We start from the raw sequence: 24,555 nt of genomic DNA, 5'->3' as shown, positions 1-24,555 counted from the left end.
TTTAAATTAACTACAAAAAAAGCTTTCAGTGGAAGCGAATGTATACTTCATCAGCTTTTCAAGTTGACATTTCAATAATTATGTCAAAGTATGACCATCTTGAATCTATGCGTTCCTTAATCAGAGGTCAACTTTCCCCAAAGTATCAAGCAACTGATGTTATGGTTAAAACTATCAGACTTAGTTACATGTTACATTACCTTGCCTGGTTCTCAAATGAAAAAAAGACTTTCTTTGTAGTTGTTTTACTTTTTGTTGTTTTTTTTTGTTAATCCCCCACCCGAGGATATTTTTCCATTGATTTTTAGAGAGTGGAAGGGAGGGGGAGAGACACAGAGAGAGAAACATTCATGTGAGAGAGACACATCGGTTGGTTGCCTCCCACACACACCTGGTTGGGGGTCTGCAACGGGGATCTACAACTGAGGTATGCACCCTTGACCAGAATCAAACACTCGACCCTCTGTCCAAGGGCCAATGCTCTATCTACTGAGCCAAACCAGCCAGGGCTGAAAAACACTTTCATCTTTAGTTATTTCACTGATAATTAAATCTGAAGTTTATGACCAGTTTTAATGCAAAAGTATATTTTAAGGTGCCTGAATACATTGTGTTGACTTTTTCTTAAAAAATGCTTCCTCATTCCTACATTAAAAAGTAAAGAGAACTTGTCTGAAGAATAAATTTTTATCAGATGACTAAAATATGTATTTCTCTACTCTCTTTTTAAAACTATTCCCTTGTAAGTGAGACTATATAGTAAAGATGATGAACCAGCTGTAAAATTACAACTACTACCACATAAGCATGATATCCTCACACTTCTGGGTGTCGGAGGCCACTGGGTGACGACAGAAGAAAACCTGCAGGTACGACTAGAAACAGTAAAGCATGACTATTCCGCCAAAAAGGTACAGTTAACAAAGAATAATGCCTAAGTCTTCTGCTAAATTTGTGTAAATTCTGAATTATACCCTATTTTTTAAAGAACGGTAGTTTTTACGGTTTGGCTACATGTTTGCCAAAATGTTGAAATAGTGCCTAGTAGAGGAGTTCATTTAACTTATTTAGTAGTTTGGAGGCATTGACTTCTGAGTTTAATACTATTTCAAATAGGATTTTTTTAATCCTCACCCAAGGATTTTTTTTTATTATTATTGATTTGAGAGAGAGAGGAAGGGGAAGAGAGAAACATTGATGTGAAAGAAACATCAATTGGTTGCCTCCCATGTGTGTCCTGACTGGGGATCAAACCTGCAGCCTTTTGGTGTATGGGCCAGTGCTCCAACCAACCAAGCCAGAGGAAGGATCTTTTCTTAGTAACAAACACTGACAAATACTTAGCAAAATATTTCTACACAAAGTTATCACCATTTCCTAACTGTTCTAATTGGAATATACTGTGTGTGTGTGTGTATGAATATATGTGTGTGTGTGTGTATATGTACTTACATATACATATATACACATGTACATGTATATATACATATATACACACACACATATATGTATGCATATATATGTATACTAGAGGCCCGGTCCACAAAATTCGTGCACTAGGGGTGGGTCCTTCAGCCCAGCCTGCACCCTCTCGCAGTCCAGGACCCCTCGCTCCTTACCACCTACCTCCTTGCTGCTCCTTACTGCTCGGAGGTGGGAGAGGCTCCCGTCACCACTTCTGCGCTTGCCAGCAGTGAGCCCGGCTTCTAGCTGAGCAGCGGTCTCCCTGTGGGAGCGCACTGACCACCAGGGGGCAGCTCCTGCGTTGAGCATCTGCCCCCTGGTGGTCAGTGTGCATCATAGCAACCGGTCATTCTGCCATTCGATTGATTTGCATATTAGGCTTTTATTATATAGGATATACACTGTCTCCCAAAAGTACATTTCTTAACAGAATTGAAATTAAATATTTTTATCATGGCTGATATGCAAATACCATAATTTTCATATACCAGTCTTCATGATTTTCTGACATCCTCATGAAAATGACTGGGAAGTAGCAGCCAGAAATCTAACACACACACACACTACTACTCCATCATCAGGATTCTGGTTTGGCCTTGCATCTGACCTTGCTATTTCATCATTTTGGAGAATGAAATGCAAAAGAAAACATGATTCACATATTGTTATTAAGTTTGTGTGCTGGTTATTTATGATTTGGGTATTATTTAATTGGTGTAGAATTTTTCTGGCTCAAGATACCAGTCTTCTTTCTGCTGTTAAACTCAGTGTTGATCAGTCTTTGTGCATTCTATCCAAGCTGGACCCTCCAGATAGCCACTGCCTCTTCCTCAAGGGAGCCACGGTGGCTTTCCTTAATGACGAAGTTTGGAATTTGTCAAATGTACAACAAGGAAAGTACCTTTATATCCTTTTTTTCTACTGACTTGAGTTTCTGGCTTGAAATTTACCTTGCATTATCATAATTAAGTTCTTTAATAATGGTATTAATAAATAATAGCAGCTAACTTTCATTGATCATGCCAAACGATGTTCCACAGCCTGTGTAGGTATTCATTTACTTAAATATTAAAACCACCCTCTGAGGTGTGAGTAGTAGTATCATTCCTAGTTCACAGGTGAAGGAACTGAATTGTAGAAAGGGTAATTACTACAAGCCCAGGGATTCAGCTGGCAAGTGGCCGGACTGGAACCGTACCCAGGCAGTCTTGCGTGTGTCTGAATGGGAGATAAGCTGTAGTTCCATGAAGAGTTTGTTTTGGTTTGGCCCTGGCATTATGGAAGTTCCACGTCACCTTGAGAGGTGGCATTCTTACACCTATGGTGGTTCCATTGTGCAGAACCTTTCACAACACATATCTCAGTTAAAGAGTTTGGGGGGTGTTTTTAAAATTACCAATGCTAGGAAATCTTCATCAACTGAAGATGAGTTTGATTTTTAAAATGGAAGTTACTCGGAGACAAATCTGGTAAAGGAAGCCAAATCATTCTAGTTTGAGTAAAAGTAATGAAAAGTTTTCATGAGAATATGAAAGCTGTTCCAAAAGAAAGGTCCAGACCTCCTCAGAGCAAGGTGAACTTACAAATAAACCCTTTAATTCGAAGATGACTGTCCTAAAGGCAGCTGCACTTGTAAAATCTTTAAGAAACTGGGTAAAAAATCAGTTCTCAGCTTACCGGTGTCCTGTGCGTGAGGGAGGAGCCCAGGCTTCCCCCGCTGGCTCTCGTCCTTGGCGGTAAGGTAAGGGTGCAGCTCCGCGTACAGAGGGCAGCCTGCCAGGAGCAAGGCAGGGGCGCAGAGCCCTCAGCTAGGCTTTCATCGGCGCGCTGTGTCTGTTGTTTTAACGAGTACATTTCAAAACCGGAAAGGCCCCTTAATGTAGCGAGCGTACTAGCGTGAGATTAAACTATTTCTGATTAAACATTTTCCTATTAAATTTAGAAAATAAACTTAATCTTTAACTTTCTAGAAGAATTTTGTTGCAATTTCAATTTAAAGCAACTTAAATGTCCAATTACATTATAGCAATCAAGAACACCATTACGAATTAACAATAGAGGAACAACATGTATTAAAAGCAATAGCATATTTTGAATTTTACATGTCAGAATATAGGATGGCTGCTTTGCCTATGTTACTTAATTCTCTCAGCTGCCCTCCCTTCCCCACCAGAGATGATTTTAACCTACTTAACAAACCCCTGGACCATGCTGACACATAACATGTTTAAATCAAAAATACACATGACACACAAATACTCTCTCTTATGCATACTGTTGGCAATTTCATTAACAGAAGTAGAAAGAGAATTTATAGTATGAATAAGTAAATCCATATTCTTTAGGTCCTTTAAAAAAATCTTTAAAATGTCTTATGTTCATATTTTTTAATTTACATTTTCTGAAGTCCTGAATCAGACTTTCGTCTCACTTATACAAGCCTCTCCCAGGTGTTGCTGCTTGTGATTTAACATAGAGTTCTTCCAATTATGATCATAAATAGTTCTCCAATACTAGCGATTACATAGACTCTCAATTCTAGTATTCGAATTTTAATTAAATGACTAGATTTCTTAAAATTTTCGTTTTCTGACTCTCTTAGTTGCATATGTCACACAGACAGTTTATTAACTTTCCTGCACACAAATTTGGAGTCTATAGCCATTTCATAAATAAATGTGCACCCACAGTAAGTGGTGTTTTTGACAAAGTCACTAAGTGGTGCTAAAGTGAAACCTGACACCGTTCCATGACCATATTTTTGGGAAACACCTCGTCATTCCTGAGGACAGGCAGGAGGCTCGCTTCTTTCCCCACTTGTTTTTAGGAGTTTAGGCTCTATTATGTTACCACCACTCTCATATCATTTCCCATTTCCCTTTTTTTTTAGAGAGAGAAATTTGACAGTTTACAGAATTTCTGTAACCATTTTTTAATTTTGAGAGTAGGAAAATTAAAAAAAAAAAAAAGTGAACTGCCTAGCATCATCGGCTGATTGAATGCTTTTCTTTAAACCTGTCTTTGCCACCTTAACTACTCTTCCAGCTACGTGTCTTAAAAGACGTGATGGAGAAGTTAGCAACTGGTGTTTTTAGGTACGCTGAATACCAAATCATTGTTCTTGTTTATCTTTCTGTTCTCAAGGGGATAAGGCTGGCATTTTTGTGTCAGCTTTCACAACACACCTATTGCCTCCATATTTTAGTATTTTGTTTAAATAGCTGCTCCTTAACATTTCTTTTTTAAAAAAATATATTTTATTGATTTTTTACAGAGAGGGAGAAGGAGAGAGAGTTAGAAACATCGATGAGAGAGAAACATCGATCAGCTGCCTCTTGCACACCACCCACTGGGGATGTGCCCGCAACCAAGGTACATGCCCTTGACCGGAATCGAACCTGGGACCCTTCAGTCCACAGGCCGACGCTCTATCCACTGAGCCACACCGGTTTTGGCAACATTCCTCTTTTTTAAAAAAAAAAACAAAAAAAAAACATTTTCTTATTGATTTCAGAGAGGAAGGGAGAGGGAGAGATAGAAACATCAATGAGAGAGAATCATTGATCGGCTGCCTCCTGCACGCCCCCTACTGGGGATCGAGCCCGCGACCAGACACTTGCCCTTGACTGGGATCAAACCCGGGACCCCTCAGTCCCCAGGCCAACACTCCATCCACTGAGCCGGACCCGAGGGCGGGAACATGTCTCAGTTGTATGTGGCGACACACCAGGAAGTGTTCCCAAAGACACAAGGGGCTCCCGAGCTTTCCTCACTCCGTTCCACACCTGCCTCACCGCCCCTCCCAAAGCAACCTGGGATACAGCTTGAGAGGAGGGAAAAGTTAAACAACTTTTTATCTCTTTATCAGAAAGAGGGAGCTGTTTTCCCCTTTAAAATGTCACCACTTCCTCCCGGCCGGCGGGGCCCCGCTGGTTGCCATCCTGTGCACCCAGAGGTCCGGGTTCACGTCCCGTCAGGGCGCATGCCCAGTTGGGGGCTGGATGCCCTCTAGGGGGCGCGCAGGAGGCAGCCCACCCCGGCTTCCGCTCCCGTCAGTGTGTGTCTCTCCCTTCCCCTCTCCCTAAAGTCAATAAAAACATATATTTTTTTAAGTAACGGCTTTTGATGGTGGACATACTAATGGCCAAGTCGGTATTATCTGAAGCAATGCCATGGGAGCGGGGCGTCTTCCGCCCCCGTCCTGCGCCCACTTATCTGTCCTCTCCTCCCTCCTCAGGCCTCGCTTGGAGGAGCCCATCCCACTGCACGAGGCCCCGGTGTCCATGGCGATGGTCCAGGAAAACCAAGGACGGAAAAAGCAAGTCGTTCAGTTTTAACCTTCTTTCCCAGAGCTCAGTGAATGAACCCACTCCAGTGTCTGAAGTTTCCTGGGAAATTGTTCAGAAAAGTCAAAGATAAAAGCAGTGGTTCCATCTTTAAGCCCGTCTCCCTGCTGAGACAGGTGGTTGTCTTTCAAATACCGGGAAGGTATCTGAAAAGTTCATGTACAAACAGCCAAGACACGTCTGTAATAACACCCACAGGGAATGTTCCGGAAGCCTCCTGGTCCCTGTTGTTATCTGTCTGCCTCCGCCATCACCTTCCTTCCACCGAGAAAACTGGTTTCGGCCAAAGCCGCTCCGGTGGGCAGGCTGTTCGGCTGGTTGGCCAATCGGCGTCCCCTCCGCCCGCCCGGCCGGCCGACCGAGCGCCGTCACTTCACTGGGCGGACCTGCCGGCCTCCGGGGACCCGGCCGCAGGCCTGGCGTCCACCCCTGACGGCTTCCCGGGCGCCCACCGCGGGGAGCGAGGCGGGCTGGCGGGCTGCGGTCACCTCCGCCCTCAGCTTAGCGTTTCCTCCCCCCGGGCGGCGGCCGGGCTCGTCCCCCCTCGCCGTCCACAGGGGCGTGCAGCCGGCACCGCTCCAGCCACTCGGCCCGGCGACCGGACCGCGACCGCGGCAGCGCCTGAGGCGTCCGGCACCCCGGGCCCGGCAGCGGCGTCCGCCGGCGCGCGCAGCGGGTGGGGGCGGGCGGCCCAGGGCGCACGCGCGCGCCGTGGGGGCGGGGCCACGGCGGGGCGGGGCCGGCGCGCGCGGGAAGCGCCCGTGGTGGCCGCTCGGTCCTGTGCGGCCGCCGCGCGTCATGGCCTCCTCGGTGCCCGGCTACTCGCCCAGCTTCAAAAGGCCGCCCGAGACCCTGCGGCTGCGACGGAAACGGGCCCGGAGCCTGGGGGCCGAGCTCGCGCCCGGGGGGCGGCCCGAGCCGGCGCCCCGCCGAGCCGCTCTGGCGGCCGGGCTGCCCCTGCGCCCCTATCCGGCGGCGGGCAGAGGCGGCGGCCCGGGCGCGCCCGGCAGGAACCCCTTCGCCCGCCTGGACAACCGGCCGCGGGCCGCCGCGGAGCCTCCGGACGGGCCGCCCCAGGCGCCGGGCCCGGTGAGTGGGGGCCTGCGAGCGAGGGCTGCCTGGGCGCGGGCGGGGGCCTCGCCGGGTGTGCGGGGCGCCCGCGAGGGGCCTGGGGCGGCGTTGGGGCAGCAGCCCTGGGGCCGGCGGTGAGCCCGCGGGGGACCCCTGGCTCCGCTGCGCCGGAGCGTCTCACCCGAAGCCCGGGGGCGGGTCAGCGCAGCTGCGCCCAGACCCTCAGTCCCGGGCCGGCTCCCGAGCCGAGCTGACGGCGGCGCGGTGGCCGCGGGCCCCGCACCGGCTGGGGGAGCGGGAGCCCGGGAGCTCCGCGCGCTGAGAGCGCCGGCGGGGACCGCTGACACCCGCACCCCTCCCGCAGGTTCCAGGTTCCCATCGGGAGCGTGACGTGCTGCGGGCGGAGAAGCCGGAGACGACAGCCCTGGCCGGACCACTGCCGGGAGCGCCTGAGATGCCATCGCTTGTGCGTCCCGTAAGGCCCCAGGGGCCGGCGGTGGCATCGCGGGTGGAGGGGCGCGGGTGGGCTCCTGGGCCCCCAACACTCCTCCTGCGGGTGCCGCCGCTGCGCGAGCTTAGCTTTCCCGAGTCTTCATCCCCACCTCACCCCACGGGGTGTGGTGCCCCTGGGCTGGCTGACACCCCACCGCCCCTCCACACGCACCCCCGTCCGTTCCCCAGACTCTGCTGCTGTGACGGCGCCACCAGGGCACAGTGGTCCTGATGACAGCGGGTAGCCCCCAGGACCAGCCTCCCTTCCTGGTAAAGAAATGGCCTTCCCAGGACCCACTGGGATGCTCCCCTTTCCCTGCTGTGGTTCTGTGCTGTCACCTGAGAAAGCCATTGTCCTGTGGAGAAGACTTAACTGTTCTCCTCGCCCTGCCCAGGTTACCTGCAGGGCAGCGCAGCCGGGTTCAGTTGGAGTGGCTTAAGGGTGTTTGTGAAATGCTTGGAAGATGTCAGCTTCGATAGCAACATGAGTAATAGTTTTTATTCTTTCATTGTGATCACGAAAATAACATGTCTTTTTGTAGACTTTTTTCCAATGATTTTTAGAGAGAGAGGAAGTGATAGGATGGAGAGATAGAAATACTGATGAGAAAGAAATTTCATCAATTGGCTGCTTCCTGCACACCCCACACTGGGGATGGAGCCCACAACCCAGGCACATCCCGACTGGGAATTGAACCAGCGACCTCCTGGTTCGTAGGTGAACGCTCAGCCACGAGCCAACGGCTGGGCAGCACATGCCTTTTATAACTAAACTGTATAGAACTGTCTACACTGAACAGTGAGATCTGTACCTCTACCACCACCACCTCCAAAAATTCCTACTTCCCAGAGATAACTACTGTTCACAGACTTTTTCATGGTGTGTAGTATATTATCTGTGCTATTTATTACACATTTTCTAAAATTGTGGCATTTCAGTGGTCATGTGTATGTTAATGAAATCTGTGGAGTGAAGGTTTCTCCCTTGCTACTCTACTAATTTTTGTGTTCTTTGTTTTCTAAGACTTCACACAGATCATTCTCCGAATCTGATATGCCACCCTCAGGAAGTACAGAGTTACCTGCGGACTGGAGCATTAAAACGCGACTCCTTTTCACCTCTCCTCACCCCTTCGCCTGGGCAGATCATTTGAAAGCCCAGGAAGAGGCCCAGGGTGTCGTCCAGCATTGCAGAGCAGTAGAAGTTACTCTGCCTCCAGGTATACAGGTAATTCTGAAAGAAAATAGCTGTTTAAAGTAACACATTCAGTGTAAATTTTACTTCTCTGCAAAAATACCAGAGATATTTCCTTCTAGTAAGTTTTCCTTTTGACATAAAGACTTGGAAATGTTGTATTGCCAAAATGGTGCTTTTATATAGTTTTAATCAGACTCAGTGCCTGCCCATTCAATTTAGAGACCTGTCCTGAGAAACAGTCTGTGTTGCAGGGAGGCATTATTTGAACTAAACCATTCTTTTCTGAGGCTTTTGAGAAAGAAAATATAAGGAAAATAAATGAAAAGCAATTGAGGAATAGGGTTACTAAGGCAGACTGGTTATTTTTCTTTTTCTCACATAATGTACACTCTTTTTTAAAGGCACTAACTCTTGCTACTTGAATGATGATGTCTTGTAAATTTACTAGAGTTGATGAATTCTAGAATGTTTTTAGAGAAATGCAATAGTATTACTTTGAAGCAGCTCATCAACTTAAACGAGGTTAGAAAGGATCACCTAAAAGAGGCCTTGGTACATCATTTTTAATAAATTGGTAAGGGTGGTTTGGGATTCGGGTGACCCGTTTTTACTTGCTACATCTTTTGTTGTTGTTGTTGTTAATCCTCACCTGAGGATATTTTTCCATTGATTTTTAAAGAGAGTAGAGAGGGGGAGAGAGAGAGAAACGCTGATGTGAGACAGACACATTGATTGATTGATTGATTGATTGATTGATTGATTGACTCCCACACGGGTCAACCCTGCAACCAAGATTGCGTGCGCCCTTGCCCAGAATCAGACCCAGGACCCTTCAGCTCTATCCATTGATCCAAACTGGCTAGGGCACTGGCTACTTTTTAAACAGTGCTGGGGGGCGGGGCGGTTGAATGTTTTATTACCTACATGCTTGCACGCATGCACGCACACAGTCCCTGCCCTCCTGATAAAAAAGATAGTCATTTTCTCAAGGATGGTAGAGACAGGAGAATGTTCCCATCTATGTTTAAGTGTTCCTTGTGATATGGCTGGATAGACTATAATTGCTGACAAGAAAGGTCCTCCCAAATAAGAGAGAACTACATTTTCGCCTCGGTAACGTTATTAAGACGTTACTACAGGAAGCAGTGAAGGTGAGTGTGTGGCATATTCAGTGTCTTTTGAATGAAAGTGTATCTTTCTGGGCTCACACCTGTGCGCTGCCTGGATTTCAGGACCCCAAGCTCTGCACTGAGCTGCGATGTGCCTTCCAGCAGAGCCTGATCTACTGGCTGCACCCCGCCTTTCCCTGGCTCTCCCTCTTCCCGCGGATTGGAGCTGACCGGAAAATGTCTGCAAAGACAAGCCCTTGGTCGAATGATGAATCCCTACAACACATTTTAATGAGTGACTGGTAAGATTTGTAGAAACTTGTGTGACCCAATAGTGAATGTTCATCTGAGCAGCATTCTCTTCTTATTTTATTTCTGATGTGGAAATATTTAGTGGTAGAAAGATTGCTATTCCTCCTGAATGATTTTATTGGGACTGTTAATAACCACATTTAAATTGTTTACTTTTTAGCTCTTGATCACTCTTTATGCAATTGTGAAAGTCATTTAAGTGTTTGGTAAATACACATAAATATAATTCTTTTTTAAAAAATACATTTTATTGATTTTTTACAGAGAGGAAGGGAGAGGGATAGAGAGTTAGAAACATCGATGAGAGAGAAACATCAATCAGCTGCCTCCTGCACACCCCCTACTGGGGATGTGCCCGCAACCAAGGTACATGCCCTTGACCGGACCTGGGACCCTTCAGTCCGCAGGCCGACGCTCTATCCACTGAGCCAAACCGGTTAGGGCTAAACATAATTCTTTTAAGATTCTTGTCAGTGACTGCTTCCATTCCCAGCAGAAGCTGCACAAAGATAATTATCAATAAGTTACCAATTAAATTTTATTTAAAGAACAAAATGGTTAGTGTTTAAATGGTAAACACTGTCTAAATATGTAGAAGTTAACAGTGAGTCTCATGACCAGTTTCAGTTATTTAAAAGCCAAGTTGTATGTAAAAAATGAAAACCATTATTTGTAATATTTATGTTGTGTTTCAAATCAGGGTGAATATCAAGCTGAATTATACAATATTACATTTTAGATGTGGAATTAAATGTTTAAAGAAAATTTTTTCTTCATAGGTCTGTGAGCTTCACTTCTTTATATAATCTTCTGAAGACAAAACTTTGCCCCTATTTCTACGTTTGTACCTATCAATTTACTATCCTGTTTCGTGCAGCAGGATTAGCAGGAAATGATGTAATCACGGCTCTCATATCGCCTACAACTAGAGGTATAAGAGAAGCTATGAAAAATGAAGGTAAAATTATAGTTTAAAATAAAAATACCACACTATATAGTAAACTCTTCCTGAAAGTTAAAAATACCCTTTGTCAGGTGAATTGTCTTTTATTAATTTTAGCTATATATTTTTTTTTAATATATTTTTATTGATTTCTGAGAGGGAGAGAGAAACATCAGTGGTGAGAATCATTGATCGGCTGCTTCCTACACACCCACCACTGGGAAAACGAGCCCATGACCCGAGTATGTGCCCTGACCAGGATGGAACCGTGACTTCTGGTTCATAGGCTGACGCTCAACTACTGCACCGCACTGGCTGGGCTTAACTATATTAAGAAATATTTTATTTCTTTCTGATTCTTTTTATAGCATTTATTTAAGCTGTTCCTTATACATTGCTTTAAGTTAATGATCTTCCTTTCACAGATCTCTTAAACACATACTGGGTTGGAAAGTCCCTATCTGAATATATGCTTCTTAAAATTCCTTATAGTACAAATTACCTACCACTTTTAACAACAGTTTTCAAACTGGGTCAACCCATGAGTGGACATAAAATATTTTTACTGGGTTTAATCAGCAGTTTAAAAAATGAAATAGAGTAGTATATACTTTATGAAAGAATACCACATGTAGTAAGAAAGTATTGTTTCCTGAACCTTTTGTTTCAAGGAGATACGGGTATGTATGGGTGTGTTATGGGCTGCTAGTACAAGGTAATACTGAATGTAAACTAATTGAAAAATAAAATAAAGCTTGAAAGCTACTGCCTTAATAAATAATCAAATATAAAGACTCACATTTTCAAACTTTGGACTCTCTAAAAGTAAGGCATACCTGTTAAATTCTTTTAAATTACTAGTATAGTAAAGAAAACTCAGTTATGTTTTCTTTTCTCACGTAGGTATCGAATTTTCTCTGCCCTTAGTAAAAGAAAGTGGCCATGAGAAGAAGAAAGCATCGGGGACAAGCTTGGGACCTGGGCAGTATGTGATGAAAATAACCTTTTACGTCATCCAGTGGCTGTCGCCTCGGTGCAATAGTTTGGTAGAGGAAACAGCTTTATGAAATGGGAAATCTAACTATAGCAATTTTTTAGGGAGCAAGCAGTCAGTGATGAGGATGAAGAAGAAAGTTTTTCCTGGCTGAAAGAGATGGGTGTGCAAGATAAAATTAAAAAGCCAGACATACTCTCCATCAAGCTGTATCCTTTCATTTGCTGTTAACTAGAATTGATTTTCATTGAAGTAAGTTAGTGAGCAATGGAATATTGACTGGCAGTTTTATTTGACCGTAATGTTTTGTTTTAATATGTTTTTATTGATTTTAGAGAGAGGAAGGGAAGGGGGAGAGAGAGAAACATCGATGGGAGAGAAACATCAACCAGCTGCCTCCTGCACTCTACACACTGAAAATCGATTCCGCAACCTGGGCAAGTGCCCAGACCAGTAATCCAACTGGTGACCTTCTGGTTCATGGGTTGATGCTCAACTTCTCAACCACGCTAGCCTGTCTGACCATAATCTTAAATTATCTTATGATCATACTAAAATTAATTCACCATCATGACACTAAGTAACAAAACCCTAAGTACCAATAAACTAAGAAGTTATATTTTAAAAAGAGCAAACATTCTATTTTGTTGAAGTTTGTCGGGGGAACAGAATATATTTTTTGACTAGTGAAGAAGGTTTTGTTAGGTGTCAATTTCTAGCAAATTCAGGTTAAAGTCAGGTCATTTTGATTTAAACAGGTGCCTTCTAATTGCAGAGAAGACGTGATAACGAGCATTTCCAGTTTGGAATTGGGAAAAGGGGTCCCAGGTGATTGAGAATCAAGATAACTGCTTTTCCCGTTGGCGTGGCATTTGTACTTGCCTTTTCCTTGATTGTCATCTTCAGGCGTAAAGAGAAACATGAAGTACAAGTGGATCACAGACCGGAGTCTGTCGTGTTGGTGAAGGGAACAAACACCTTGACGTTGCTAAATTTTTTGATCAACTGTAAGAGCTTAATCGCTGCTTCAGGTCCACAGGCAGGACTTCCGCCGACTCTCCTGTCCCCGATAGCGTTCCGGGGTGCCACGATGCAGATGCTTAAGGTAACTCTACACTAATCTTCATAACCTAGCTGCTTTTTAAAAAAATAACTTTTTGTTTTTCAGTTAAGGTTGATGTACAACATTAGATTAATTCCAGTTGTACAATAGAGTGATTAGACATTTCTATGACTTAGGAAGTGATCACCACAATAAGCCTAGTACTCATCTGACACCAGACAGTATTACAGTCTTACTATCTCCCATGCTGCACTTGACATCCCCGTGATTTTGTAAGTGGCAAATTGTACATCTTAATCCCTTGCCCTCTTTTACACGTCTCCCCCCTCCCATCTTACAACCATCAGTTTATTCTGTTTGTTTTGTTTCTTTGTTTTTTGAAATTCACATAAATTAAATCAGATGGTATTTGTCTTTCTTTGTCTCACTTATTTTATTAGCATAATACACTCAAGGTTCACCCATGTTGTCGTAAATGGCCACATCTGTATGTACCAAATCTTTCACCATTCATCTATTGATGGACACTTAGGTTACTTTCATATCTTGGCTATTGTTAATGTTGCAGTGAACACTGGGATACACATGTCATTTTGAATTATTGGTTTTGGTTTCCTTAGATAAATATCTAGAAGTGGAATCACTGATCCTATCTTTGTCTCTTGTGACAGCCTTTGTTTTAAAAGTCGATTTTGTCTGATACAAGTATTGCTACCTCAGCTTTTTTTTTTTTTTTTCATTTCCCTTTGAATGAAATACCTTTTTCCATCCCTTTACTCAGTGTCTTTCTATCTTAAGTGGCCCTCTTGTAGGTAGCAGATGTATGAGTCTTGTTTTAATATCCGTTCAGATTGGAGCATTTAATCCATTTACTTACATTTAAAATAATTATTGATAGGTATAGTTATTGCCATTTTATTCATATTTTTTCTTCTTCCTCTTAAAGCAATCCTTTAACATTTCTTGTAATCCTGGTTTGGCAGTAATGAACGCCTTCAGCTTTTCCTTGTCTGTTTCCTTATCTGGTCTTCAATTCTGAAAGAGAGCTTTGCTGGGTAAAGTGGTCTTGGTGGTAGGTCCTTGCTTTTCATCACTTTGAATATTTCATGCCAATCACATCTGGCCTGCAAAGTTTCTGCTGCGAAATCAGCAGACCATCTTATGGGAGCTCCCTTGTGGGTAACCAAATGCTGTTCTCTCTGTGGCTTTAACCCTTGGTGTTCAATGATGATGTGTCTTGGTGTTTTAATGGTGATGTGTCTTGGTGTTTTAATGATGATGTGTCTTGGTGTTTTAATGGTGATGTGTCTTGGTGTTTTAATGATGATGTGTCTTGGTGTTTTAATGGTGATGTGTCTTGGTGTTTTAATGATGATGTGTCTTGGTGTTTCAATGATGATGTGTCTTGGTGTTTTAATGATGATGTGTCTTGGTGTTTTAATGGTGATGTGTCTTGGTGTTTTAATGATGATGTGTCTTGGTGTTTTAATGGTGATGTGTCTTGGTGTTTTAATGGTGATGTGTCTTGGTGTTTTAATGATGATGTGTCTTGGTGTTTTAATGGTGATGTGTCTTGGTGTTTTAATGGTGATGTGTCTTGGTGTGGGCCCTATGTCTCTGGTGCCTTTTGGGCCGCTGCCCCAGCGCTGGAGCTCAGAACAGGTGAGTCTGTCAGCGAGGAAATATATGTGCGGGCCCTTTAAGAGCAACACCCGGGACTGCAGCTGTGCTAGTCTCACTCAGCCCATCTGCTGGTTGTCACAGCCTGAAGTGACTTGGACTTCTCTGTTGGCCTTGGAGCCCTGCCTGGGGCCTGCTGTAGGGCTGGGTCCTTCCTCCTCCCGGGACCTCGGCAGCGATATCCATCCTGGTTTTGCCCACCACGTGGGTTTACAGCCCATTCTGCATCCTCAGTTGTCCTACCAGTCTCTGTGGCTGCCTTCTTACACCCTGAGTTGTAGGGTTTGTTCCGCTAGCTAGCTTTCAGGTGGTTCTGAATGATGGTGGTTTTATAGTGCAGTTGCAATTTTGATGGGGTCATGGGAGGGGGTGGACAATGTTCACCGACCTACTCTGCTATTTTGACTGGAAGTAAGGAACCTAGCTTCTTAAAAAGTACTTTTTCTTTCTTGATAGGATAAATTTTTGACTTGTTTTATTAGCATTTTTATGTTGCTTTTTTGTTTTTTCTCCCAGTAAACATGAAAATATATGAATTATATGGAAATAATTTTTCTTACCAAGTATAAAACTGGCAACAAAAACATTTTGGTGTTAATCTTTTTTGCCATAAAAAAAAAAAAAGTTGTCTCATTTCTTTTTCTCGTTTTTAAGAGAGAAACATCAATTGGTTGCCTCCCTCACATTGCCCGACTGGGGATCAAACTCACAACCTGGGTGTGTGCCCTGACCAGGAGTCAAATCACCAACTTTTTGTCATTCTGGACGACGCTCCAACCGAGCCACAATGGCCAGGGCGCTTGTCTCAAGAGATAAGAATGTTGAATTATCTCAAAAACTGGACCATGAATAAGTGAAAAGAATAACTGTACAGGTAGACCTCATTTTATTGCACTTCACAGGTGTTGCGTTTTTTACAAATTGAAAGCAAGACCCTCCACCAGCAAAAAGCTTACAACTCGCTTTTTTTTTTTTAATATATTTTATTGATTTTTCACAGAGAGGGAGAGGGATAGAGAGTTAGAAACATCAATGATAGAGAAACATCGATCAGCTGCCTCTTGCACAACCCCTCCTGGGGATGTGCCCGCAACCAAGGTACATGCCCTTGACCAGAATCAAACCTGGGACCCTTCAGTCTGCAGGCCAACGCTCTATCCACTGAGCCACACCGGTTTCGGCACAACTCGCTTTCTTGTGTACGCCCTTTACTGCGGTGGCCTGGGACCAGACCCACAAAATCTGCAAGGGGTGCCTGTAGATCCATATTGTTGAAAATGATACATGTAAACAAATATATACTGAATGTTGGCAGTAGAATCAATTTATTGTTTTACCAATAGTCTGTATTGAAAGTATATTACTAAATCAGAGTGAATACCATATGAAAAAAATTATATTTTCTAGAATCTACTTAAAATGACAATCTCATAATTTGGAATAAAGGATGCCGGAGACAGAATTTACTAAACACTTTTATTCTTATACACTTTTTTCATGTCTTATGAACTACTTTTGTTCCATAACTCTTAACGAGAGGAAAAGCCTAATGAAAAGTTAGTGAATACATTGTTAGCTAGGGACAAAAGCTTGAGAGATGACCATTTTTTTCCCCTTCAATTTTTTGGAAGGCACGAAGTGTAAATGTGAAGAAGCAGGGTGTTTCTGGATACAAAGATCAATTCAGCTTGGAGATCACAGGTCCTGTCATGCCTCATTCTCTACATTCTGTGACCATGCTCCTCAGATCCTCACAGAGTGGGTCGTTTTCTGCAGGACTGTACACACACGAGCCAACCGCTGTGTTTAACATCTGCCCACCAGTGGACCGAGTACTGGGAAAGGTAAGTGGAGAGCTGTAAACAGACTGCAGTTTCCTCAAAGTAGGTGAAGGGGATGATTTATAATGAGCCAAACTGTCTCAAGTAATTAAACTGTATTTACTAATTTTCAATTATAATTACTGAGAGGAAGGGATAATGTATCGATGTAAGTTTTGTGATTTCAAGCTATTGTACTTGGCAATGACTTAAAAACTACCCCCACCAAAAAAATAAGGCAAGTCAGTATGAGGATTTAACAAATGGCCTTTAATTTTTGACGTTTTCAGGTTTTATTTAGAGGTTATAATTAAAACTATGCAAAATTCTTTTAAGTCAACTTCTGTTGATAATGAATAGTGCGAAGGTATTGGTGTCGAAGTGCCCACAGTAACTGTTAAAAACTGAGTGTTCAAACAGGCCGCTGTGCTTTCACTGACTGGTGTCCCAATTCCCACAGGAGACTGTGCGTGAGGAGCTTGCCAACTGTGGGTTGCACCCTCAAACTCTGGACCAACTTAGCCAAACACCAGTCCTGGGGAAATCCTCCCTGCGGAGTGTGGAAATGAGGGACTACGTTTATAATTGGAGATCCTGACCACCAAAGTAAGCCTAAAAAGGAATCTTTGAGGAAAAAGCCTCTGGCAAGGAAACTCAAGATTTTTATACTTTGGCTTTAAATTTCATTTTGGAAGTTAAAGGAATATTCAGATGTTTATAAACATTAACCGTCAATATTATATGCATGTGTTAAGATTTTAGATCAGTATTCTCATTTTACTATTTTTTGAGAAGATATTCAGATATGAAAAACTCGGGCAACTTGAATGAGAACTAGATTCCTATAACCTAATTATAAACTGAATAGAAAATTCAATCAATGTCAAGTGCTTCCTTTCAAATGGAAAATTGAGGCTAAATTAGTATCAATTAATGACATCTGGCCAAAACTGGAACCAAGGATTATGAGCAGGTTCTAGCTTATAAAGGTAGAAACCAAATTTATAAGGTATCTGCTGAGTTGATTGTTGATACTTCTTTCTTTCTTTTTTACAATTCTCTCCAATATATATGCATGTTAATTCAGGTCAGGGTATTTTGTATTCCACATAGAATAGTGTATTAAGAGTTTAAAGTACGCTCATCCATCATGGCACAGTATTTAATGTGTGTGTGTCTAGTTCAAATTTTCTTAAATAAAAGTGCTTAGAAATCATAAGCATTGGGTAAAGAAACAATAGTATTTAGTGAAGAAGTATGTGTTCACTTTATATTCCAAAAAATAAAACACCACATTTATTCCAGAGAAGTTTGTATTTCGGGCCTTAAGCTTTTTAAAATAAAGTATAGAGACAGCATATGAATACCACTGTAATACACATGAAGTTTTCTATCAGACCCTAAAAATTAACATAAACTTAAACTCTCTCAGTCAACAAAATAGTGGCTGGGTGCCAATTTTATTAGATAAGTTGGTTACAGCATTTTAATTATTATTTTACGTCTATCTAGGTGTAGCTGAAATTCAAAATGCACATCCAAGTAAAACTATATCACAACTCAATGCCATACTAAATGGACTTGGCCTCTGCAGTAGAATTCTAGTCAGACTTCATTTGGACTCCCTTCTCACGGCCCAAGTGGCTTTGACGGGAACGCAGGACTTAGTGCTGATCATCACACAACATACCACTTTCTTTTTATAACTTCTACAAAATTTTAAGGGGAGATGGTGGCTTCAGCCCTGTGGAACAGATCTTGCTTGATTACATCAATAACACTGGCCCCAGTATCTGTCCAGCAGAACCCATTGTGAACTAGTACAAGGTGCACAGCCCTTCACTGATTACAGGCAAGTGTTACAGCAGCCTAGCCATAAGGAAGGGGAGTTACATCATAGTACAAAATACAGTATAAAAGCGTAATTTAACATTCCACACTGAAGATTACGGATGCCTTCAAACAATCGTTTGGATGTTAGCCACTTAAACAAATACATCACTAAGGTAAACAATATAAACATACCAAAACCCTGTATGGTTAAATACAATTTCCATGGTACAAAAATCAAAGCCGGGAGATGTTTGTACAGATTGCTTTTTACACAATGTTTTAAATTGCCAAATATTTACAACATTAAAGAGGAAATACATTTTGATGCGGAGTAGAATTATCTGAAATGATTAATATAAAACCTCAACCTATCTACGTGAGGCACTCCTGAAGCAAGTGGCATTAGCCATGAGGTCCTTTGGTAAAAGGCCCATTGCTTGAAGAACCACAGTAGCTGCTGTGGCTTTAGCATGCTTCTTATTAGGGCTGGCAAAGCTGGGCTGGTAAGCGCTTCCATTTATCAATACCTATTCAAGAAAAACATACAATTGGGCTGGTAAGGGCTTCCATTTCTCAATACCTATTCAAGAAAAACATACAATAAGAACAGCATCAAACTTTAATATCTATTAGCTTTTTATTTTTTCACTAAATGCTAGAAAACTAATTTAAAACATAAACCCATACTATGTAAGTCAAATTAACTCAACCCAGAAGGAGCAAGTCAAAGAGACAGCAAATTAAAAGCAGGTCTCCAATTTGAAAAAAGCCCGATAGTTCTAAGTTAATTCCCCATTTCCTACTAGGATATGGCAACAAATAGTTCACAAGATTTTGTCCACACCTTTCCCAACATATTTTTAAAATAAGGTTTTTAAAAGTCATATTAAGAGGCATACTTGTATGTTTAAAAACCCCTCCTTCTCTACCTATTACATATATACACTCCCAGCCCACAAACAATTATCAATCCTATAATCATATACTTATCCCTCACCCGCTAACATTGTCATCAAATTAATAAATGTGTACAATTAATGCAGAAATTCATATTTACCCTAAAGAGAAAATGCTTGCGATGATCAGGGCCACTATCATGGATCAAGAGAAATTCAGGTGGTTGCCACCTTCTCTTATTACAGATTTCCATCAAGGCAGACACAGGATGTTTGCCTGCAGAGGAAAAAATAACCAGTTATTCATTATCTGCACCATCTGTGGCAACCAATTATGAATTGAAAGTAAGGATGGGTGAGAAGAATCCCAGAGTCCCCTCACCTGACAGATCTTTCATTGCAGCAGAGAAGTTCCCAGACCTCTTCTGTGCTCTTTCTCCTACAGCCACAAGACCTTTAAAAAAATCAATGTTCATGAAATAAACTTCAAAGGAAATCTTCAACACATTCCCCTTACCCTTGTTTCTAGATCAATCTGGACTTCTATTTTGCTGTGTTTCAACATAGAAATATACATATTCATATACCCTGGTACTGGAAATGATATAAAATGTTCAGAAAATGAGCATTTAGTGTGTGAGTACACATATAATTACCAACTCCAGGTCTGTTGCTCTGTCAGTTTAGAAAGTAGTGGCGATTCACTGCGACTCATCCCTAAAGGCTGCCCACTCTTTACAGGTGACGCTCAGTAAGAAGTATGCTCCTCAGAAGACGAGGATTTTAGGTCACACCCAAGTAAAAAGTGAGAGGCGCTGTCTAACTGATAAATGGGCTCATTCCCCCCACCCCCGGCAACGAAGCCCTTTCTGACGCATCACATGAGAGGTGTTCTCGAAAGACACACACACAACTGCACAACCTCTCTTTCCATAGTTTAGCCATGTTACTATGCAAAACCAAGGTTCTCCCAATTTCCAATTCTGCTCCTGTTTTCCCAAACCCAACCCATGAATGTTGCTCCCTGAAATTATGCAATGCATCCAACATGTTTTCTTCCAATAAACCACCTTTTCGTGACACAGATAATCTATTCAGCTTGTACAAGCAATAAAATGTCAATGTGACATAACTAGCAAAATGCCCTTTCCTAATTTAATTTAAAGCTTGAATTAATGCTATATCACAGGATGACTGTCATCTTATTTCCATGCTCTTTTTTATTATCATTATTACAATATATTCCCACCAGTTTGAAATAAAATGGCAACACGGTATTCTACATGGATGGCAATGTAGAAAATCTGATGCAAAACAATTAAGAAAAATTTAGTTGGAGCTATTCAGTTTCCATTGTCAATAAGAAAGAATAATGTAATTGCATTAATCTCAATGAAGTCTCTATTTGAATATAAAGATGAGGAAAATAGATCTGAGTTTTAAAAATCAGACGTAAATAAGCTGCAATCATCACACTGAGTTGACATTCCCGTGGGTTATACTTGGGTGCCCAAAACTCAGGGCCTTCGGAAAAAGCAGCACTGTTGTAGGCATTGATCTGCCATTCCCCAAACCAAAAGAACTGAATGACTGAGCCTGAAAAGAGGGCTTATAAGGCGGAGACTAAACAGCACTTTAATAGGAAATAAAAAGAATACGTGGGATAAAATATCTAAGAAAAAAAATCCTAGAAATAAAGATAAGAATATATTCCATCAAAATAAAATGGCCGCTTTATAAATATAAAATCTAGTTAAGTTAACCTTTTGCACTCAGACGTCGAGTGTGACTCGACATGGTTAGCATTAGAATAAAGGAATCGAGAAAAAAGCAAGTGAGTGCAAAGGGTTAAAATATAAAACATAGATATATTCAAAGTTCCATAATTTTTAGCAACTAACATTAACACAGGTTGCCTTTTTAAAGCTAAAATTAGTGTTTCCTCCTATAATTATATAAGCTGTTGGGAATGGGTTAAACGCCCCCCCCCCCAAAAAAAAACAACACCACAAAACAGCTGTATAAGCAGAATGCCTGCAGATCAGGATCACAGACATCAAAAGAATGTAGATACTGTAATGAAACCTGAAATGTTAAAGGGGGAATAATAAACTTTCCCCCAAAACTTGTTACCTTTTCGGTCAGTCTTGAAATCAACTAGGATAGGTTCCTTATTTCCTTCTTTGTTTTTTCCTAATCCTTCTCCTTCTCTCCAGCCCATTTTTCTCATCAATACGGCTCCCATTCCTCCAGTTACTGGGGCTGCTCTTAAGAATTGATCCTGTCCAAAGAAAGAAAGGTAAAATGTCCCAATTTTACAGTTAGAAATTGACTGTAAACTCAGTGTAAATTTTTAAAAAAGAAATCTTATTTTACTTCTAGATCTGTTATAGTTACAGCAGTTAAATTTAAGTGCTTCTTATACATACTGTAGTGTGTATGTTCTAATTTTTCCACATTAACATAATAGTACTTTGAAAGTCACGTAAGGCATATAAATGGCAGTTTTAAAACAGTGGCCCTCGTGCCCCCTCCAAAAAAAAATTAGAACACTCCTGTTTTCGTCCACTATTTACGTTCACTGGTATCTCTTCTTAGCTTGCAAAATAAAAAGAAGGCAATGTTAAAACAGTCATTAATTGTCCCAGGTGTACCTAGTTAATAAATAAAGCCCAGAAGTCATTTTAGAAATAGTTCGGACACTGAAGAAGCATACTGTTATCACCCATTTTATTTCCCCATTCTACCATGGAGCAAGTATAAATATCTTACATAGGAAAACCCTATGAAGCAAAAGAATAACTCTATAAAATCAATCAACACAGTAAGTAATGGAAGACAACCACATAAAATAACCTGTTATTATACCAAACTGAATTTGAATTCCTTTAAAACCTAGCTTGATGTTAAAAGACTTAAAAAACTCCTTAAACGTTTACATACCTAGGCCTCGGTAGCAGCAGTGTTGTGAATAGTAGGGCTGGCACTGACCGGGGCAAGAAGACAGCTACAAGGATTTGGCCCTGAAACAAGTTTCCATACAGAGGGGTGAAAGTTCACAGGTTATTCTGTGAACAGTCATCTCTCTTGTATCCAACCCACTGAACCATAATTTCCATCAAAGCAGCAAACCACTTAATGTCATAAGATGCACAAGTATATACATTAGCATGATCAAGTCAATTATTGTCACACATTAAGAAATACGTGATGCCTCTGAGGCGTCCATATACATATAACAAATTACTACTAAATTCTACTGTTGGTCTTTTTTTGTGTGTGTGATATCTCCAAATCATTCTTTATTTCCCCTTGTTATTAAATTTTAAATTTACATTCTCCAGCAAATATATAGAGTTATTAACTTATCAATAGAGGGGATCAAAATTTTTGGTAAGTCTAGAAATAGTATTCATTAATCACATTCCTGTATTGACAAGTTAATACCAAATTTGTTAAATCTTGTTTTCTGACAGTATGTAAACTGTATATTCTTCTCCCCCAGCTTTTTAATTACATGCTAGGGAGAAAGCATGCCAATGATTTGTGTGACAGACATTAAGTCCAACAAGGTGCTCTGATGGAAGGAGGCGGCTGTGGAGGTAAAAACATACCCCTGGTTCAGTTCCTTATTTGGTGCAGGCCATGCAGTGTTGATGTATTGAGAGAAAAGTTAGCTGATGCTGGGATATCAACTGCCTTGTTGCTACACACCTAGAATGGCTTTTACTTACTTCCAGGTTCATCGGCCCCTCTTTTCCAGGAAACACTCCTAAAAAAAAGGGCAACTGTGCAGAGTACATACAAATACCCAAATAACCCAGGTTTCCAATTTTGTTTCCATTCTCTGATATATTCATGTTTCTTTACCCCAGGATGTATATAGTTAACAAAAAAGCTGATTAATGAGACTACAATAGTTAACAATATTCATCAGGTCATGTCCAAATGATACCATCTCAAAAAATAAAGGTTGTTTTAATAACCATTTTTAAATTTTTACTTAAAAAAAAAATAAAACTCTCCTTTATCTACTAAGAATATACTGATTTACTGCAACAAAATACAAAGGAGTGAGGGAAATGCTGCATTCCAAGCGGCTTTTAACAAAGAGGGCGCTGAGCTGTAGCAAGGCAAGAAAAGCCAACTGAGCATTTGGGAGCATTTCCTTAACACAAGTAGACAGTCTGCAGTAGGTGAGTGTTAAATTTCCTGTTGCCTAATAACTTTTCCACATGTTCTACCTCATTTTTATAAATAAAGCATTCCTTCCTTGATGTTAGTAGCAAATATTCTTTAAGTAACATACAAATAGTTTTCCTGAAAGCATTGCTTTCTTCAGTTATTTAAAAATTTGATCAAATGATCACAGCTTTAAGGTATGAGAATTTATCAAAATGATTTAAATTGATACAATATTTATTTAAAAATCTGTCAACTGCCTACAAAACTGGAAATTTTTTAAAAATTAAGGGAAAGTTTACAGGGCATTGAATCTATAAAAGATTCACTTTTCATAAATTAACACAATGTTTAGAAGTATGTTTAGAAGCATTATAGATCAGCACTTTCATTATACATAAATATTAGACTAAATTTTGCAATAGAATCACACTCAAAAGTTTCTAACTAGTAATGTACACGACTAATTATTATGTGCCTAAAACATTCATATAAGTTTCAAGTCTCACTTCCTGAAATACGGAGTATTCAGCTTTAGGGTTAAGCAGTTTTAAAGAATTAAACTGTTAAAGAAATAGGTGTACTTTTGTAATTCTTCCCAATGAGATGAAAGCCATTTTTCAAATCCTACACAAGTCACTTCACATTGGAAATGTAATGTAATTAGTCCAAAATTAATTAAATCTTAACAATTCTGATAGATTCTCGTCGTCTTTTCCCAATTCCACCCCCCAGTAAACTACGGAAGCTGTAATTTTTAAGAATCTCTGTGCTCAAATATACGCATATGAAGAGTGCGTATTCCCCCCAAAAAAACGGCAGGCAAAGTGAAACTTGTGTATTAATTTGTTAATAAGAGGATCACCAGAGAGAATGCAATCAAAATTGAAATGTTATGAGATTAAAAGTTCCAAAACAACCCAAATCTCATTTTTTCAGAAATGAGCTCATTCCCTGGCACTCCTGGCGCTTCTCCACAGGCACCTGCCGCATTCCCACCGGAGGCAGGAAAGGGACTTGTCTTCTCTGTGACCTTGTAGCTGAATTCCACGTCATTACTGGCCCATGACCACAAAAGGCGTCAGGAGTACGTACAGCAGGCTAAAGAAACCTTCCCATCCATCAGCCCGCGCAGCCTCCCAGTGCCAGCGC

At 41.5% G+C, this 24,555-nt stretch overlaps 3 protein-coding genes across 13 annotated transcripts in view; 2 read left to right on the top strand and 1 right to left on the bottom strand.

Moving 5' to 3' along the window:
* Window positions 1–6,483, top strand: part of CRYZL1 (crystallin zeta like 1) — a 32,353-nt gene extending 25,870 nt beyond the window's left edge. The window contains exons 10-14 of one of the 7 annotated variants that reach the window (XR_013813008.1): window positions 748–869; window positions 2,264–2,369; window positions 4,514–4,559; window positions 5,702–5,926; window positions 6,009–6,095. Coding sequence is in view for 5 of the 7 variants with exons in the window: in XM_079762199.1 (XP_079618325.1) it covers window positions 748–869; window positions 2,264–2,369; window positions 4,514–4,559; window positions 5,702–5,782; window positions 6,009–6,243 (590 nt within the window). In the remaining 2 variants the exon portion in view is untranslated. Of the gene's footprint in view, window positions 1–747; window positions 870–2,263; window positions 2,370–4,509; window positions 4,560–5,701 lie in introns of all 7 variants that reach the window. The other 6 variants (XR_013813009.1, XM_079762199.1, XM_079762200.1 and 3 more) reach the window with 6 other exon arrangements.
* Window positions 6,484–6,553: 70 nt separating this feature from the next.
* DONSON (DNA replication fork stabilization factor DONSON) lies at window positions 6,554–17,369 on the top strand. 3 transcript variants are annotated; one of them, XM_079766025.1, is made up of 10 exons: window positions 6,554–6,899; window positions 7,246–7,347; window positions 8,398–8,601; window positions 9,804–9,982; window positions 10,772–10,950; window positions 11,839–11,920; window positions 12,034–12,138; window positions 12,836–13,034; window positions 16,304–16,516; window positions 16,953–17,369. In XM_079766025.1, exons 1-10 carry the CDS (start codon window positions 6,609–6,611, stop codon window positions 17,088–17,090), a joined length of 1,692 nt encoding a protein of 563 aa, XP_079622151.1. In that variant the 5' UTR covers window positions 6,554–6,608; the 3' UTR covers window positions 17,091–17,369. The 3 variants fall into 3 exon arrangements, with proteins under 3 accessions (XP_079622151.1, XP_079622152.1, XP_079622150.1); XM_079766026.1 differs by having other exon boundaries at window positions 7,246–7,356; window positions 16,449–16,516; XM_079766024.1 differs by having other exon boundaries at window positions 7,246–7,356.
* A 551-nt stretch (window positions 17,370–17,920) lies between these two features.
* Window positions 17,921–24,555, bottom strand: part of SON (SON DNA and RNA binding protein) — a 33,507-nt gene continuing 26,872 nt past the window's right edge. The window contains exons 9-12 of one of the 3 annotated variants that reach the window (XM_079765941.1): window positions 21,355–21,502; window positions 19,604–19,675; window positions 19,383–19,498; window positions 17,921–18,852 (exon numbers count right to left, since the gene is read on the bottom strand). In XM_079765941.1, the coding sequence (XP_079622067.1) occupies window positions 18,694–18,852; window positions 19,383–19,498; window positions 19,604–19,675; window positions 21,355–21,502 (495 nt within the window). In that variant the 3' untranslated portion in view covers window positions 17,921–18,693. Of the gene's footprint in view, window positions 18,906–19,382; window positions 19,499–19,603; window positions 19,676–21,354; window positions 21,503–22,164; window positions 22,245–24,555 lie in introns of those variants that run through there. The other 2 variants (XM_079765942.1, XM_079765943.1) reach the window with 2 other exon arrangements.

This window comes from Cnephaeus nilssonii (assembly GCF_951640355.1).
Source record: "Cnephaeus nilssonii genome assembly, chromosome: 3".
In the NCBI taxonomy this organism is placed as follows: Eukaryota; Metazoa; Chordata; class Mammalia; order Chiroptera; family Vespertilionidae; genus Cnephaeus; species Cnephaeus nilssonii.
The sequence above is the reverse complement of the archived record's forward strand: the minus strand, read 5'-3'. Positions and strand labels throughout refer to the sequence as shown.

Excerpts from the sequence above, each read along its gene's own strand:
- DONSON (XM_079766024.1), top strand. The coding sequence starts at position 6,609 with ATGGCCTCCTCGGTGCCCGGCTACTCGCCCAGCTTCAAAAGGCCGCCC. Across the intron at positions 7,357-8,397 it reads TGCCATCGCTTGTGCGTCCC|ACTTCACACAGATCATTCTC; the intron begins GTAAGGCCCCAG and ends TTGTTTTCTAAG. Across the intron at positions 10,951-11,838 it reads AGAAGCTATGAAAAATGAAG|GTATCGAATTTTCTCTGCCC; the intron begins GTAAAATTATAG and ends TTTCTCACGTAG.